At 43.7% G+C, this 15,930-nt stretch overlaps 2 protein-coding genes across 3 annotated transcripts in view; one reads left to right on the top strand and one right to left on the bottom strand.

The window, feature by feature from the left end:
- The window catches only part of LOC306915446 (uncharacterized protein), a 43,821-nt gene extending 42,580 nt beyond the window's left edge, over positions 1–1,241 (bottom strand). Inside the window, exon 1 of the mRNA XM_079492770.1 lies at positions 1,108–1,241. Within this exon, the coding sequence (XP_079348896.1) occupies positions 1,108–1,171 (64 nt within the window). The 5' untranslated portion in view covers positions 1,172–1,241. The remainder of the gene's footprint in view (positions 1–1,107) is intronic.
- Positions 1,143–13,603, top strand: chac2 (ChaC, cation transport regulator homolog 2 (E. coli); the record flags this gene model as incomplete). 2 transcript variants are annotated; one of them, XM_079492771.1, is made up of 3 exons in its annotated part: positions 1,143–1,277; positions 2,319–2,354; positions 12,938–13,603. In XM_079492771.1, the coding sequence occupies 3 exons, from the start codon at positions 1,143–1,145 to the stop codon at positions 13,334–13,336; spliced, it is 570 nt and encodes a 189-aa protein (XP_079348897.1). In that variant the 3' UTR covers positions 13,337–13,603. The 2 variants fall into 2 exon arrangements, with proteins under 2 accessions (XP_079348897.1, XP_079348898.1); XM_079492772.1 differs by lacking the exon at positions 2,319–2,354.
- Positions 13,604–15,930: the final 2,327 nt, after the last annotated feature.

Raw genomic sequence — 15,930 nt, 5'->3', positions numbered from 1 at the left:
GTGTGGTGTACTGTAAAGCAGTGGTTGAAGTGGGGGTCCGGGGAGCGACCCCCTCAGGGGTCCTTCAGGGAGGGGGTTCCAACCTCCGGAAAGTCCTCCGCTGAATTTGGCATAAGTCATAAGAACCACTTACTTCTTTAACCCGATTTATTTCACCTATTCAAAAATAGGTGAACTTCAAGAATTGTGATCTTGGATATCTGCTCATTTGTCATTTTGGAGAACATTGACATCTTGAAAATGTTTGAACAATTCACAATTGTGACCAAATACATTATCAGTTTAGGCCGGGGATCCTTACCTTGACATGGAAATGTTTGATGAGAACCACTGTAAAGGCTCCAATGCTTTGCTGCTTTTGTGTTATGCATGTTCAGCTCAGACTGTCAAAATGTCATATTTTTCTAACCCTAAATGTGTGCTTGAACGGCGGACACACACACACACACACACACACACACACACACACACACACACACACACACACACACACTACACACACACACACACACACACACACACACACACACACACACACACACACACACACACACACACACACACACACACACACACACACACACACACACACACACACACAACACTGTTTACACACAGCGAGGGTGATATTATGACTGTGGAAGGTCTGCACCCCCTGCTGTCAGGATATGTATGGCGAGTGCCAATCCCATAGCCCAGGGGAAACGAACTGGTTGTCGTGGCAACCACCATAAGCCCTCAGTTCTCTCTCTAACCAATCACAGCACGACCATCTCTCCGGGCTATGGGATAGGCACTCTTTGGAGAGGTGGGTGGGTGGAGTCGAGGTTCCTGTATTTACGTCAACGTCATCGGACGGAAGCATTTGGCACCAGCTGCGAGCCATTCAGTAAATCGACTAGTATTATTCACACATTTAACATAATATTACTGTAACTGTAGCGCGCCGCAGGTATAAACATGAGTGTCAGAGCAAATAGGAGTCGTAGCAGCTGTTCTATACATTATAAATGTAGGCCGTTATTATAAATTAGCACTTTTCTTTTGGTAGAAGTACAGCCTGTACTGTTGTGAAGCAGTTATAGTTGTCACTTGTCACTTACTTACCCTCGTAGCTTTGTGACTGAGAGACAGTGACAGGCATGTGGGTGTTTGGATACGGCTCTCTCATATGGAAGGTGGACTTTCCCTACGAGGAGAAGCGGATCGGTTACATAAAGGGCTTCAGTCGCAGGTTCTGGCAGGGAAGCACGGACCACCGAGGGGTCCCGGGGAAGGTGAGTACTGTACTGATCAGTGTCCATATGGCCCAACACCCCCCACACTGGCCGGCCCCGGTGCTGCGCCGTACCGTAGTACCAGGGTCTGAGTGGTGTTGCTGTCTGTCGGGTGGAAACCTTGTATGTGGCAGCGGTGGCCGAACGGATAGCGGCGCGGTCTAGATACCGGAAGGTTCCCAGTTCGAACCAGCCGTCCGACACGTTAAAATTACCACCGCTGAAATGCCCTTGAACAAGGCATCAACCACTACGATGAAATGTGTTCTATGAGCAGGGCCTGGCTGGAAACAAGTTCTTGAGCTTAGCCCAGATACCCTGGGTAAATATAGTTTTCATTTCATTTCATTTCATTTCATTTCATTTCATTTCATTTCATGTCCAAAAACATTTTTCCTTTTTTATTTAAAGAGTACATGGTGGAAAAAGTACGAGTTCACTTTTTTTTTAACTTACAGTAAAAGTATCAATAATACTGCATTGTAGAATACTCTATATTTATATGATATAGTATATTTTAAAGTACTCATTATGCACAATATCCCCAAGGGCAGGCATGCATAGCAGATCTACCAAGCTCAAGTAGCCTATATGTCTGAACTGAAGTGGTTAATGTTATAATAGTAATATTTGTAACATTTGCCTCTGAGATGGAGTAGAAGTAAAAGTACAGAACATTGGAAATACTCCAGTAAAGTAAAAGTACCTCAACATTGTACTTAGCCGGTATAGGAATAGGCTACATATACTGCTATTTTCACTATAGTTTTGTGTGACACTCCTGCCTTGTGTGATGATGAAGTAGCCAAGTAGGGCATACATTGTTATGGGGGGAAAAAGTTGACATGATTATGGAGAATTGGAGATACGAGGTAACTGTGCAGGTGCCGACTCTTTGGAACACTGTCAAGTTTACTGCCTGAAAAGCTAATATACCACCATCTGCCCTCCCTCTGTCTCTCTCTCTCTCTCCTTCTCCTATACTTTGTAGCTCAGTCAGTGTAAAATAAATGACTCTTGTCTGTCTGTCTGTCTCCACAGCCTGGCCGTGTGGTGACCCTGGTGGAGGAGCCTGAGGTGATGTGTTGTTCACTAATTAAGCACCTGTTAATATATGCACATAATAATCATAACTGTGCTTGCCTTGTGCCACAAATAGCTGAAGGGAAAAAACGATGCAGATTAGCTGAAGAGAGCACTAAGATCAATATTGTTAGCCTTGTAGCATAATTGCGTATTAAAGTTATCTGCTTATAGGGAATCACAAGAAAATAAAACCAAAACAAATTTAGCCTAAGTCATGTTTATCTGCCTTTATGTATTTCTGCCGAACTCTGTAACCCTGCTGGTTTACCCTGATTCACCCTGCCTCAGCCTATCAGAATGCTTGCTATGTTAAAAAAAAAGAAAAAAAATCTGCCTAAGTCAATTTAAATGACTTGGGCAGAAAGTGATTTTAGAATGGAACAAGCATTCTGATAGGCTGAGGACATAGGCAAATAAGGCACAATGAAGCTGCATTGTGAGAAGAGTATAGTTTAGGCAGAAATGTAAATTTGACCAACGACAATTATGCTATGAAACGTGTGTATACACTGCATATATATACAGTATATAAGTCGGGTCCTAGGAACCGAGAGAAAAGACTTGGGTTACTTGTTAGTTAATAGTTAGTGTGTTTACTTTGAACACAAGGCTGGGGCGAGAACAATGGCTGCGTTGTAAGTGAGACAGAGTTGACTTTGCCTCCCATCGTGGAACACTTCCCTCCCGTTGTGAGCTTGTACATTTGCTATTTTCATTAGTTTGGGTACCGGGCCAATATCTAATTTCTCTTTTGGGTCACAAGCTAAAACGTTCGGGACTCTAGTCTAGGCCACACTGTAGGTCACCAACTGTGTTCCTGGAGAGCTACTGTTCTGCATGTTTTGGGTTATCTCTCCAGTCTTTTTTGTCTCCACCAGGCCGAAGGCATGGGGAGAGAGTTTTTTTTGAGAGATGTTTTGCACTCTGTCCGTGTGTGTGTCCTTCCGTCCGTCTGTTACCAGCTAATCTCCGGCACCGTTAACCCGGTCGATGCCACACTTTGCGCACACACACTCCCTGGATGCCAACGATGAACCTCTGCCCCACATTTTCCAGAACGGCCTGTTATAGCGCCACCATGAGGCAGCTTTTCACATTTTTTACCTAAAACTGCACCGATCTGCGTGAAATGTTGCATGCACACTCCCTAGAGGCCAAGGACAAACCTTTGACCTGCATTTTCCGCATCTGCCTTTTATAGCGCCACCATGAGGTCCACTTTTGTAAAACACATTTTTTGATATTACTCCTCCAGATTCTGTCCAAAAAATCTCACAAATCGTTTCACAGTATCTCTATGGTCATGTGCTCAAGTCGGATCTGTCCGATATTTCATATTCCATCCTAATTGGCTATAATTGGCTTTCACAGTTTGCAAGATTGCCCCGTTTTGAACAAAAGCCTCAAATCATGAACACACCATGCAATTTACGTGAAATCTTTCACACATTTTCTTACTAGGCTGAGGAATATATCCCACCCTTTTCACATTGGCCTGTTATAGCGCCACCAACAGGTTGATTTTTTTGTTTGTTTTTGTTTTGGGGCATTTTATGCCTTTATTGATAGGAAACAGTAGTCAGACAGGAAAGGGGGAGAGAGATGGGGAGTGACACACGGCAATGGCCGCCAGGCTCGGGAGTCGAACCCGTGGCACACCGTCCGGCTGGCTTGGTAGCCCATAGGTGCCCAGATGGTTGAGCTAACTGGCTATTTTGAAGAACATTTTAAAATAGTTCAACTAGCCGATCTACACCGAGACATTGTGAGCTTGTAGATCGGCTATTTGAACTATTGTTCAAATTGGACTATACTATGACGAACAATTTTCCATTCATTGTCAATGGGAATTTAATGTTTGTGTAGGACAAAGTTTGTGAACATATGCTAAAAGCTGGATACAAATAAAATAACCCTGGCTAGATTGGTCTGTCACTCCTCGCCGGTTTGAATTACTCATTTGTGGGTGACCAATCAGAGCCTACTATTCAAAGTGGGAAATCTTTCTTTTTTTTTTTATGTTTTGTATTTCGCCTTTATTTTATTTTTAATGGAGGGACAGACAGTAGGCTGACAGGAAATGGGGAGAGAGATGGGGGGGAAGACATGCAGTAAAGGCCGTCGGGATCGGGTGTCGAACCCGCGGCACACTGCCAGACTGGATTACCAGCCAAGGTGCCTGGACCACTGAGCCATGGCCCAGGCCTGCACCGACTAACCTATGCAGTGATATTAGTCTGGCCATGCCAGGCTAGTCTTTCTTAAAGATGGAGTCTATGGAGTTAACATCAGAGGCGTATCTACAATAAGGCGAGGGCAGGCGTCCGCCTGTCCAAATCCATTTCTGGCCTGGCCAAAATCCATACAATGAGAAAAAAAGAGGACAAAAACAAGACCTGAGAACTATTAGTGGACAGCTGATTGGCCGTTGTGGTAGAGCGCGACCCTCAATCACCCATTGGAATGTAAATGCATGCCTTTCAGCCTTTGTATCCTACTCGTCTGGCAGGTATATCTCTTTGAAAACCTTTAGTGCTACGATTGTGCGCGGGGAGACGACAATTAACACATCTTGTCTGCCCAAAACGTAATTCCTGGATACGCCACTGGTTAACATTAGTCTAATGGACCCCCAGGTGTGGTTAAAATATTGACATATGTCTTCCCGGTGTATTTTTGGTTTCTTCCTGAAAGTTGAAAGGCCCAATCGAAATACACCACGTTAGTGACATCACAATATCATCCCCTTCCCTAACCCTTTATCATACAACAACAGCTCAACAGCTGTGGGTGCGGCTTCAGTTAATAACTGGTGGGTGTGGCCACATGAAAATATAATTTTTATACTTTCTGTACACGTTTTTTGAAAAAAGATCTACTAGTATAATCATAGTACATGATGATCATGTTCTATGGGGGAGGGGGTCACTGCATTCTATCTTTAACACCCCTGATTCTAACTACAGTATAAACTCATTATCAAGCAGCTGAAGCTTGTCAAGGATAACAAGTATGATTTGATTTGATGTGTTTGAGTGCGCCCCGCCCCCACCCACTACCAAATCTATGTAGAGAACTACTCATCTGCAACTAAAAGAGGTAAAACACTATTTAATACTACTGGGATTGCAGGTTAATTACCTCATTGCTGTCACACAATTAAACCAGGGCAGGTCAACATCAGGTCCCATTGTTCTCTCCTTTCATCCTCTGCAAATCGTCTTTCAGATTAAAGCCTGATTTATATACGTTGCTGCACACGGATGTGCCAAATATAGCCGATCTAAATGATATACTGTAAGCTCGTAACGTATTGCGAATCAGCTATTTTTGTTACACGATGGCTTGTAAGTTTGATTGATTGAAATATTTATTAACAGTTTGCAGAATTACAGTACATTTCAAGCACAAACTCAATACAAAGACTGTTAACTGTGAGTGGACGACCCAATTAAGCATTACACTTGTTTACAAGAGGGTCCACCTTGTTCAATTCATCAAAACATTTAGAGACGTACAAATAGACACTTCTATATAGTCAAAGAACAGAACAGGAATTCATCATAAAGGAGGTAAAAAGGGAAAATAAACATATACAGTGAGGGAAAAGGGGGGGGGGGATTCAGATTTTACGGGGGCCAGTTTCGAATTGCAGCCGTCCGTAGGTGCCCTTTGAGAGCGGTTTTGAAGGAGTCAAGGGATTCAGAGACTGTTGGTAGGGCGTTCCACATTTTGGTGGCATAGGAGCGAAAATAATTTAGTCCCTTGTTTGTGCCGAATCTGGGTTGTACATGGTTCGTTGCACTCCCTCTGGTGTTGTGGGTGTGGACTTCGTTAACATTAGTTATCTCTTAAGTATCTCTTGCTGCCATGTCCGTTGGCCTCAAACTCACTGTAACACAGCAAATATTATTCTGCCTGCTTTACTGTTTTTTTTTCAAGGCTGACAGCCAACTTTACACACGGTAATACAGCACTCTTTTCTTCTCCTTTTGTTGTGAAAGTTTAAACGAGGAATAAGCCTCCAACTCACCGCAAGACAGAAGAACAAAATAACAAATGGTCCTGATTGACTGGCTTTTTTTTAAGGCGCACAGCCAGGCTTCACACAATTCGGAAGTCTTTCTTCTCGTTTGTTTAAGACCTAGAACAAGGAATAATCCCAATTAGAAACAGATGAGACACGTCCAGCGTTTAATAGTTCAGTTCAGTCAACGCAACCTGTGTGAAACTGATTTATTGAGAATGAATGCTACGGTAGTCACGGTTTATTTGGTCTCAGAAGAGAACGTGACTCCCAACAAGCATACAGTTATTGTACACCATAAGCCAGGGGTTCTCAACGTTTTTGGCCGGGGACCCCCGGAAATCCTTTGGCAATGTCTTGGGACCCCCGCCCCGCCCGCCCCCTCCCGACCCCCAATACAAATTGACTGCTACAATAACCTTAATAATAGAGACAACACACCATAAATAAATACTGAAACCAGATATAATCATTAGGGAGGTGTATGCATGTACTATGTGTACCATGTAACTCTTCATTTCCATTTTCCAGCCATTCAGTTAAAAAAACAATAATTTGGGGACCCCCCACAATAATTTGGCGACCCCACGAGGGGTTGAGAACAGGTTGAGAACCCCTGCCATAAGTTAAAAAAATAAAAAATGACAAAGTTAATGGTTTGACTAAGGGGTCTTACTTTATGGTACTTTAAGGCTTATTTAGCGTGTTTATGGTTGTTATTTTTGGTCCAAACATATTGATTATAGTACCGGATAACTGTCTAACACCTTAAAAGAAGAAAAAAACACTCCGCAGAATCCCGCAGATTTTCCTCCGAAATCACTGCAGAAAACCAGAAAAAAACCCGCAGATTCCGTTTGGCCTTAGTTATAACCCATTAACCCATTTAGGCCTGAGCAAAGATTTGAGTTAAAAACATTCGCTCTGAAAGAATATATATTCAAACATTTGCGCCACATTTTCACGATTTAAAAAAAAATAGCAGACCTACAAGCTCGTAGCGCGCCACTCGGTGGCGCGCTATGAGCTTGTAGATCTGCTATTTTTCAATAGCTAAATTATGACATAATGTTTAAAACACCAAAAGGGGAGCCCAAAATGGGTTAAGACCCGAGGCCCATTTTACAAATGCCTTCTAAATCAGTAGTTCTCAGACATTTTCTTCGTGGTCAAGGACCCCCGAAATGATATGTATTTATTTAGCCCTGGACCGCCCCCATCTGAAAACGTTTTGTGTCGGGGTACCCCCAGAAGAGAAGAAACCACTATTCTAAATCATAAGAGTTTTCTGAAAAACTATTTGCTATATTTATGTATATACTGTATGTACTGTATGTATATAGCTAAAATCATTCTATAGCTAAAATTACACTGATGCTTTCCTGCTTTTAATGGGTCTTTTAAAGGCCCTGACAGAGGCCCCGGATGGAATGAGGGCGGCACGGTATCACATGCAAAAGGCCGCCTCCTCATGCATTGGCCACTGCCATGCATTTGTGACTGCCTGTACCCTATAAGGTCCTAGTTACAACCCAGCCTGGCATACAGCAATCTGAGAATCCCATCGTCAAATATTCGGGAAAACAGCGGCCCCTGATGCAACAGTCTGTCTTGAGAGACTAGGGGCTCCATTTTCGTCACTGCTAAACCCCTTATGCCTAAACTGTCTTTTTGAGTGGTGCAAACCACTCCAACCACTCCAACAACCAGCTTTGTCTATGTTTGTGTACCTTTGTACGTGTCCGTGCAAAGGTGAGCATGGTTACTATGGTTAGTGTGTGACGTCACTGTCATAGCTGATCAGACTATATAAGACCTTGCACCACTCAGTTCACACGGGTGTGATTTTTTTTTTACTATTTTGAAAAACATTTTTGAATAGTTCAACTAACCAATCTACATTGACACGTTGTGAGCTTGTATAGACTGGCCATTTTAACTATTCAAAAATGTTTTGCAAAATTGTAGGCTAAGGCCTAAAGGTCCTTAGGTACAACCCAGCCTGGCATACACAGAGACGTGAGCCAGGCAGCGCAGCGAGCGAGGAGAAAAAGTCATTAACCCATTTTAGGCGGGAACCCCTTTTGGTGATAGCATTATGTTATGCTTTAGCTATTGAAAAATAGCAGATCTACAAGCTCATAGCGCGCCACCGAGTGGCGCGCTATGAACTTGTAGGTCTGCTATTTTTGAAAAATCGAAGAACCACTGACATAGAAACATAGCTTTTTCAGAAAACTGTCAGGATGTAGAAGACATTTTTAGAATCTGATCTCAGGTCAGAATGGGTTAAAAGGAGTGTGTTTCAATCAGACTGTCCTGATTGAAACACGAGCGACAGTGCGTTGTGCAGTGATGATGTCCACCCCTCAAATATTCCTTCACCCTTGTCTCTATTTGAGAAAGTTTTTTTTTGTGTGTGTGTGTGTGTGGCTGTGTGACATGTCCCCACCCCAAATGATTTGTAATTGGTCGAGATCCGCACGCTGCTTTGCGACCGTTTCTGGAATACAGCTATTTTGATTGGCAGAAGCTTTATTAAGGAAATTGGGTGTTCAAATTGCATAGTGGACGGACGAAACACAATGGCTTCTCTCTATCTCATTTTGTTCCACGCACGCACGCACGCACGCACGCACGCACGCACGCACGCACGCACGCACGCACGCACACACACACACACACACATTTATCTTTCAGGGGTTGTTGAAACTGTCATCAGGTATAGCGAGACCCTCATAGCTTCATATGTCAGTTCAAACAATGTTTGTTACTGAAGTGAGGTACTTTTGATTGATTGATTGATTGAACGAACGCTTTATCAACATGATTAATGTTTTAGAGTTTACAGTCATAAAAGCTATGCTAAGAGGAGTATTGACACAGGGAGGCAGAGTGAGAGAGTGAGCAAACAGCTTGTTTACATGTACATATAGACTTCCTTCTTGCACAGTAGAGGTTGTGTGATTTGTAGTGAGAAAATGGGGAAATTCTGTACTAGAGATTCTGTTGGAACTAATTGTTGATAGTTTCCTTGGCGTACACATATCAGACCCCCCCCCCCCACACACACACACACGCGCGCACACACACACTCTCTATTAATAAACAGACTGCATCCTCAAGAATGCACTTTTTGTTTTGCTACCTAAAGTTCTTGTAAACTTTTAGCGCGGCTGACTCACTGTACCATAATTGAGAGTGTTCTGACAGGTGTGGTTTGGCAAGCTGACTGCTCAGGACCGCAGCCTCTGCTGCTACAGAGGACTGTATAGAAGATGGCAGCAACAAACAGAATCGTTGGTGCAGAACTATACTGTACACCACAACTTCATAACAATTGCATAACCTCGTTGCATTTAATACTACAGTCCAAAACGTCATTATTATTATAACGATTAGACGTGAGGCAGATAAAAAAATCTGAGTGGTGCAAATCTCCCCCCCCCCCCCCCTCTCTCTCTCTCTCTCTCATTAGCAGGCAACAGTGCAGCACTATCTCTCTCTCTCAGTTTCTGGCACAACAGCGCCACTTTTGGTACTCATTGGTAATGGTGCTCATTAACGTCACACACAAACAAACATAGTCACACACAAACATAGTTGAACACGGACATTGCTGTTCCTTGGAGTGGTTGCACCACTCAAAAATGCCAACAGTTTTCTGAAAAACGTATAGATACTATATTATCGTCGTTGTCGGATGTAAACCTTGTACGTCCAAAACCGTTCCCTTTTTTTATAGTGATGCACCAAATATTCGGCCGCAGAAGAACTTTGGCCAAAAATAGCTAAAAATGCATATGAAAATGTATCACCGAATAAATTGTAATCCCCATAGGGGGATTTTAGAGCGCCTCATATAAGAACTGTGTTTGAAACGGCCAGGATTATTTCTTTATTTTTCAACCATATGGATATGAATAATCGACTGACTGTGAGAAAACGCTAATGCTGAATTAGTTACATTTTCGCTAGAAACAGACTATCCAATATGACTGACTGACTGTCGTAAACGATACAGAGACACCTCCCCGACAATATCGCAGAGACAGTTTGTTTATTTTTGGACCACAAAGCTTATATGAGACGATGTTAATTCACACCGAGTCCGATTGATTCGAACTGTTCCCGAATACGGTTGCCTGGTCCCCGCTGGCCATGATTCACATTGGCCTTGATTATTTCGCACCCGAGTACACTTCATTCAACGGTATTCAATGCTTTCACATTGCAGTGATCCGTATTTGAGTACACTTCAATAGGTCCCGATGTGGTCCCGGGAACGGTCGGGTGATCCGCTCCCAGGAACGGTACGCAGCATTCACACTACCACATCATCTGCCAAGTGGTCCCGAGTGAGCATCTGGGACCATAGTGTGTGAATCCCCCCTTAGATGACCCCATTGTTATTCTCCATAGATGCAGTGCCTGCTTGGGGGGGGGGGGGGGGGGGGGGTGTGTGGTGTGTGTGTGTGTGTGTGTGTGTGTGTGTGTGTGTGTGTGTGTGTGTGTGTGTGTGTGTGTGTGTGTGTGTGTGTGTGTGTGTGTGTGTGTGTGTGTGTGTGTGTGTGTGTGTGTGTGTGTGTGTGTGTGTGTGTGTGTGTGTGGCGGTGGCGGTGGCGGTGGCTCAGGGGTAGAGTGTCTGGATGGTAACCGTAAGGTTGCCAGTTCAAACCCGGGCTCCCCCAGAGTTACTGTCGAAGTGTCCTTGAGCAAGACACTGAACCCCTAATTGCTCCCGATGTGCTAGTTGGTGCCTTGCATGGTTTCCGCTGCCATCGGTGTATGAATGGGTGAATGTACTGTAATGCACAATCTCTGTAAAGCGCCTTGGATAAAGGCGCTATATAAATGCACCATTTACCATTTTATAGAGAAAAACTTCTGCGAACCCCTTGGAACATATATGGGGCGTGACTGCCTGACTGACTGAATTATTTACTCACAAATGCACGATTTCATAGTTAACTGCGACCTGTATGTACTGGTAAACGATGAGGCCATGCTGCTGCACGTTTGTTCCCAGGCAGGTGGCATGGTGTCAGTCAGTTATGTCGTTTATGTTTCGGTGTGCCTGCACTTATGAGGCAGTCTGTTGTTGAGGCGAACTGGTGCACAATTTTGTGTGTGTCTGTGTCTGTGTGTCTGTAAGTCTCTAATAACAGCATCGTAGTGGCTGTAACAGACCTTGTGAGGAGCTGTTGTCTACTCACATCCAGGAGGCTTCGCAGGCACTGGCTCAGCTGCTAGTGCTTGCTGCTGATTAGGTAGAATTGCACTATTGTACTTTATTTTTATCCCTTTACTTGTGAGTCTCTTATGTTGTACATGTCACCTTTGTATAGTAATACTATACAGTAGATGTATGTCTGACATAAATATTATATTTATAAGGAGTGTACACAAAATGCTATAGTATATTGTTGGTTTTGGGATGCTGTGGCCTCTTTAGCGTGTGTCCTCTTAAGTATTTCATTGTGTTTTATAATACACATGAAAAATAAAGCTGCTGAACTGGACCTTGTCGGGTATCTAAGCAGCCTGAACTAGTTCTTCTCAGCTCCCAATTTGCTTCATCCTATTTTGTCTGGGGCACTGTTCCACATTTCAACACCTAAAAAGGTAATACACACATCAACGTGTACTGTACATGCTCTCATCCTCTTATGTGGAGTTGGGTTTTTCTGCCTGAACTGCTTAACCCATTTTGGGCTGGAACCCCTTTTGGTGTTAGCATTATGTCGTGCTTTAGCTATTGAAAAATAGCAGATCTACAAGCTTGTAGGTCTGCTATTTTTGAAAAATCGAAGAACGACTGACATAGAAACATAGCCTTTTCAGAAAACTGTCAGGATGTAGAAGACATTTTTAGAATCTGATCTCAGGTCAAAACTGCTTAATTCACCACACAAGCCCCCGTTTGTATACTCCGTTGTACACTGTAGGATGGTTTAGCGTGGCGAAAATTTGCCTAATCCCATCACCAACACATTTTGAGCTTGTAGATCGGCTATATTCAGTTTTTTTTTATCCTACCTCTATTTGGCCCATTAAACCTGGGAAAACAATCTGTGATTTTAGCCATATTTTAGACTTTAGCAGCTATTCAAAAATAGCAAATATACAAGCTCATAGTACACAGTCACATTTTTTTTTTGTGGCTTTTGCCTTTATTTTATATATTTTTTATGGAGGGACAGACAGTAGGCTGACAGGAAATGAGGAGAGAGATGGGGGGTGACATGCAGTAAAGGCCGTCGGGATCGGGAGTCGAACCCGCGGCACACTGCCAGACTGGATTACCAGCCAAGGTGCCTGGACCATTAAGCCATGGCCCAGGCCCACAGTCACATTTTTAACTAAAATCTTTGCTTCTGGGGGTCCCTGGAGGAAAATATTTTGACATGGGGCTCCAAGGCCAAATAAACATGATTTTCAGGGTCCTTGACATGCATTTTGTAGAATCGGCCTCAGGTCTTAATGAGTTCACATGCCCAAAGTTGGGACCTCAGGTTGTTAATTAAAAGTACTCTCTCTCTCTCAGGGGTGTGTCTGGGGCGTGGCCTACAAGCTGCCGACCGGCCAGGAGCAGGAAGTGAAGAGCTACCTCGACCACCGGGAGAAAGGCGGCTACAGGGTCATCAACGTGACCTTTCACCCGCGTCGTCCGCCCTTCGCCGTCGACCCGACCCCGCAGTCGCCGCCGCCGCCCGGCCAGGCGCTGCTCTACATCGGCTCTCAGGACAACCCCGACTACCTCGGCCCCGCCCCCCTGGAGCAGATCGCCAGCCAGATCGTGGGCGCCACGGGGCCCAGCGGGCGCAACACGGAGTACCTGTTTGAGCTGGCCGACGCGCTGAGGACGCTGCTGCCCGAGGACTCGGACTCGCATCTCTTCTCTCTGGAAGCCCTGGTCAGAGAGAGGCTGGAGACTGGGGAGTAGTAACACCGACGCCACCCGCTTCCAATGTTATCCACCGATAATCACCAATTATGTTCTTATATCAAGACCATGCTTACTTACTTACTGCCCTTTATGCCGGCTGGCATGTAGGGCAGCAACAAAGGATCTCCACTTCAGTCTGTCCTGGGCCAGCGTCTTTATAGATCCCCAGGTGTGATGCAGGGTCTTCAACTCTCCCTCCACTGTCCTACGCCATGTGTTCTTGGGTCGGCCTCTTTTGCGTTTGCCCTCTGTTGTCTTGTTCTCTACGTATTACATGCCCAATCCATTTCCACCGCCTTCTCATAAGGATGGTATCCATGTTTTCTTGTTTACACAGATCAAGAATGTGTTGGTTGGAGATGGTTTTGGGCCAGAATATTCGTTGGATTTTCAAGACCATGCAGTGAAGGCAATATGGACATTTCCCACATACTGCCTACCGCGAGTAGGCGACTAGGAAATGCGGTAGTGAAATGACTGCCGCCGAAGCCAAAACATTGTGAAACTGTGCTATACAACGACTTTATGTTTATTTACGTGGCCGGTTAAGACTGAGGTTAGGGTTAAGGTTAGTAATATTAGTTACCGGTAGTAGTAGCAGTAGTAGCACAGACAGCATGACAACAACGTCAATATGTAGAAAATATCCATACTGGCTCCATTGCATGGTCTTGATAAGAGCTGATGACGGAGATTAAATCATCTGATCCAAAACCGGTAAACACACATAAGCACACGTGTTAATTTTGACAGCACATTTTGATTTAGTTTTAGTCATGGCGTCGTAATGGCTGATTTTACACTTTGTTGCATCCAAACAAACGCAACCAAACAAAATTAATTTCAGTCATTTTTGTCAGTTTTACTTAACAAAATCAACATTGGCACTGCGCGCACACATCGTCTTCACCGGCCTCAACTCATCTCAGGGCAATAGATTAGATAGCAGGGCTGCGTCTCATTCACCATAAAAAAGTTCAGCTAACGATTGATTCATTGTCATACAAATAATTGCAATTATTAAAGATTGTGTTGATGTCACTGAAAACTGGGAGCGTATGGATAAAAGTTACGTTTTGGTTTTGTCTTTTGGGCTTCGTAATCAAAAATTGCACTGCATTGATATGACAAATAACTTGAATATACAAAGAAATTACTGACATTTAATTAAAAAAAGGATAAATAGCACGTTACAACGTGACGCGTTGTAAGCTTGTTTCCGCTTTTTTATGTTTGAAAATGTATTTATCTTCATCTAAACGATTTTGATGATTATTTAATAATTGCCTAATTAGATAGAGATAATACATTTTTTGTCGACTAATAGTCAAAGGAATGTGTCAATCAATCGATTCATCGATTACTTGAGTTAATCAACAAATCTGTCCAATTGTGTTCGCTGCATATAATCATGCTAGAGACCAGCCTTTTCAGGTTGGTGAGGTTGAGAAAGTAACAATCTTTTGCTACTGGCTGTCGAAGCCTGAAGGTTATAGATTGGCATAATTAAAGAAGCTAGACCTGTACGTCCCCGTTGGCCACCGGCCTACTTGAGAACGATGCAACTTGGGAACATAATACCTGTTTACAACGTGTCATAGCACCCGTTTTCTGTCTGTGTCCCTTTTGTGCCCATACATCTGGACATCTCTGTATCTGTCTGTCTGCCTGTGGCCAAAGAGTGCAAACTGACACTATGAAAAGTGTACTGGTTAAGTAATCAATTGGCAGGTGTGGGGTTGCCATGGAAATCAATTGGCTGAGGCAGAGGCTGGGAATTGCACAGGTGAGGGGATTTAGAGTAGGCTGATTAGGCCCACTGGCAGAGCCTGCCCAGAGCCTTTTGTGGTGGTTCTGGAGAACCGTGGGTTGGACCGACTCGATACCGGGCACTGCACTCCCTGCGGGGCTGTGGAACGCGTGTGTCGAATGTGAAGTCGGTGGGGCATAATTAAAGAAATGTGTCAGGTTTGTCAGCCAGAGATGTGCTTGGGGAAAAAAAGCACAAAAACCCCCCACTAATAATGCATTTTATATATGTGATGTATTCCCATGCTTTTTTGCTCTTGCTTAATGTAAATCGCTCTGGATTAAGAGCGTCTGCTAAATGCCTAAATTGTAAATTGTAATAAACTAAACAGTCTTTGTCGACTAAGATCAAAACGACGTTTAATGGACTATAAGGGGACACCCCTAAAACGGTACAAATGCTGACTTATTGTTTCCTGTTAGTGTAACAACAAAATTAAATCATGACATTTCACTATCTGTGGAGAGCAGAGATTACCAATGTGTAAAAGCAAGTTAATATTGTGACAAGCTTAAAAAAACCAAGTCCAAAAACGCATTCAAGATTTGGGCTAATAAGATGAAGCAATAATGTCAGTCGAGTGCCCCCGCTCATGTTTTCTTTGTCCCCCCGACGCTGTTGTCTGTGCAATATGATTACCATATTATGATGGTGCTCCCTCCAGGAACGACTATTTAACCCATTTTGGGCAGGAACCCCTTTTGGTGTTTTAAACATTGTAATGATTTAGCTATTGAAAAATAGCAGATCTACAAGCTCATAGCGCGCCACCGAGTGGCGC

The sequence above is a fragment of the Electrona antarctica genome (genome assembly GCF_951216825.1).
Source record: "Electrona antarctica genome assembly, chromosome: 22".
Taxonomy (NCBI): Eukaryota; Metazoa; Chordata; class Actinopteri; order Myctophiformes; family Myctophidae; genus Electrona; species Electrona antarctica.
The sequence above is the reverse complement of the archived record's forward strand: the minus strand, read 5'-3'. Positions and strand labels throughout refer to the sequence as shown.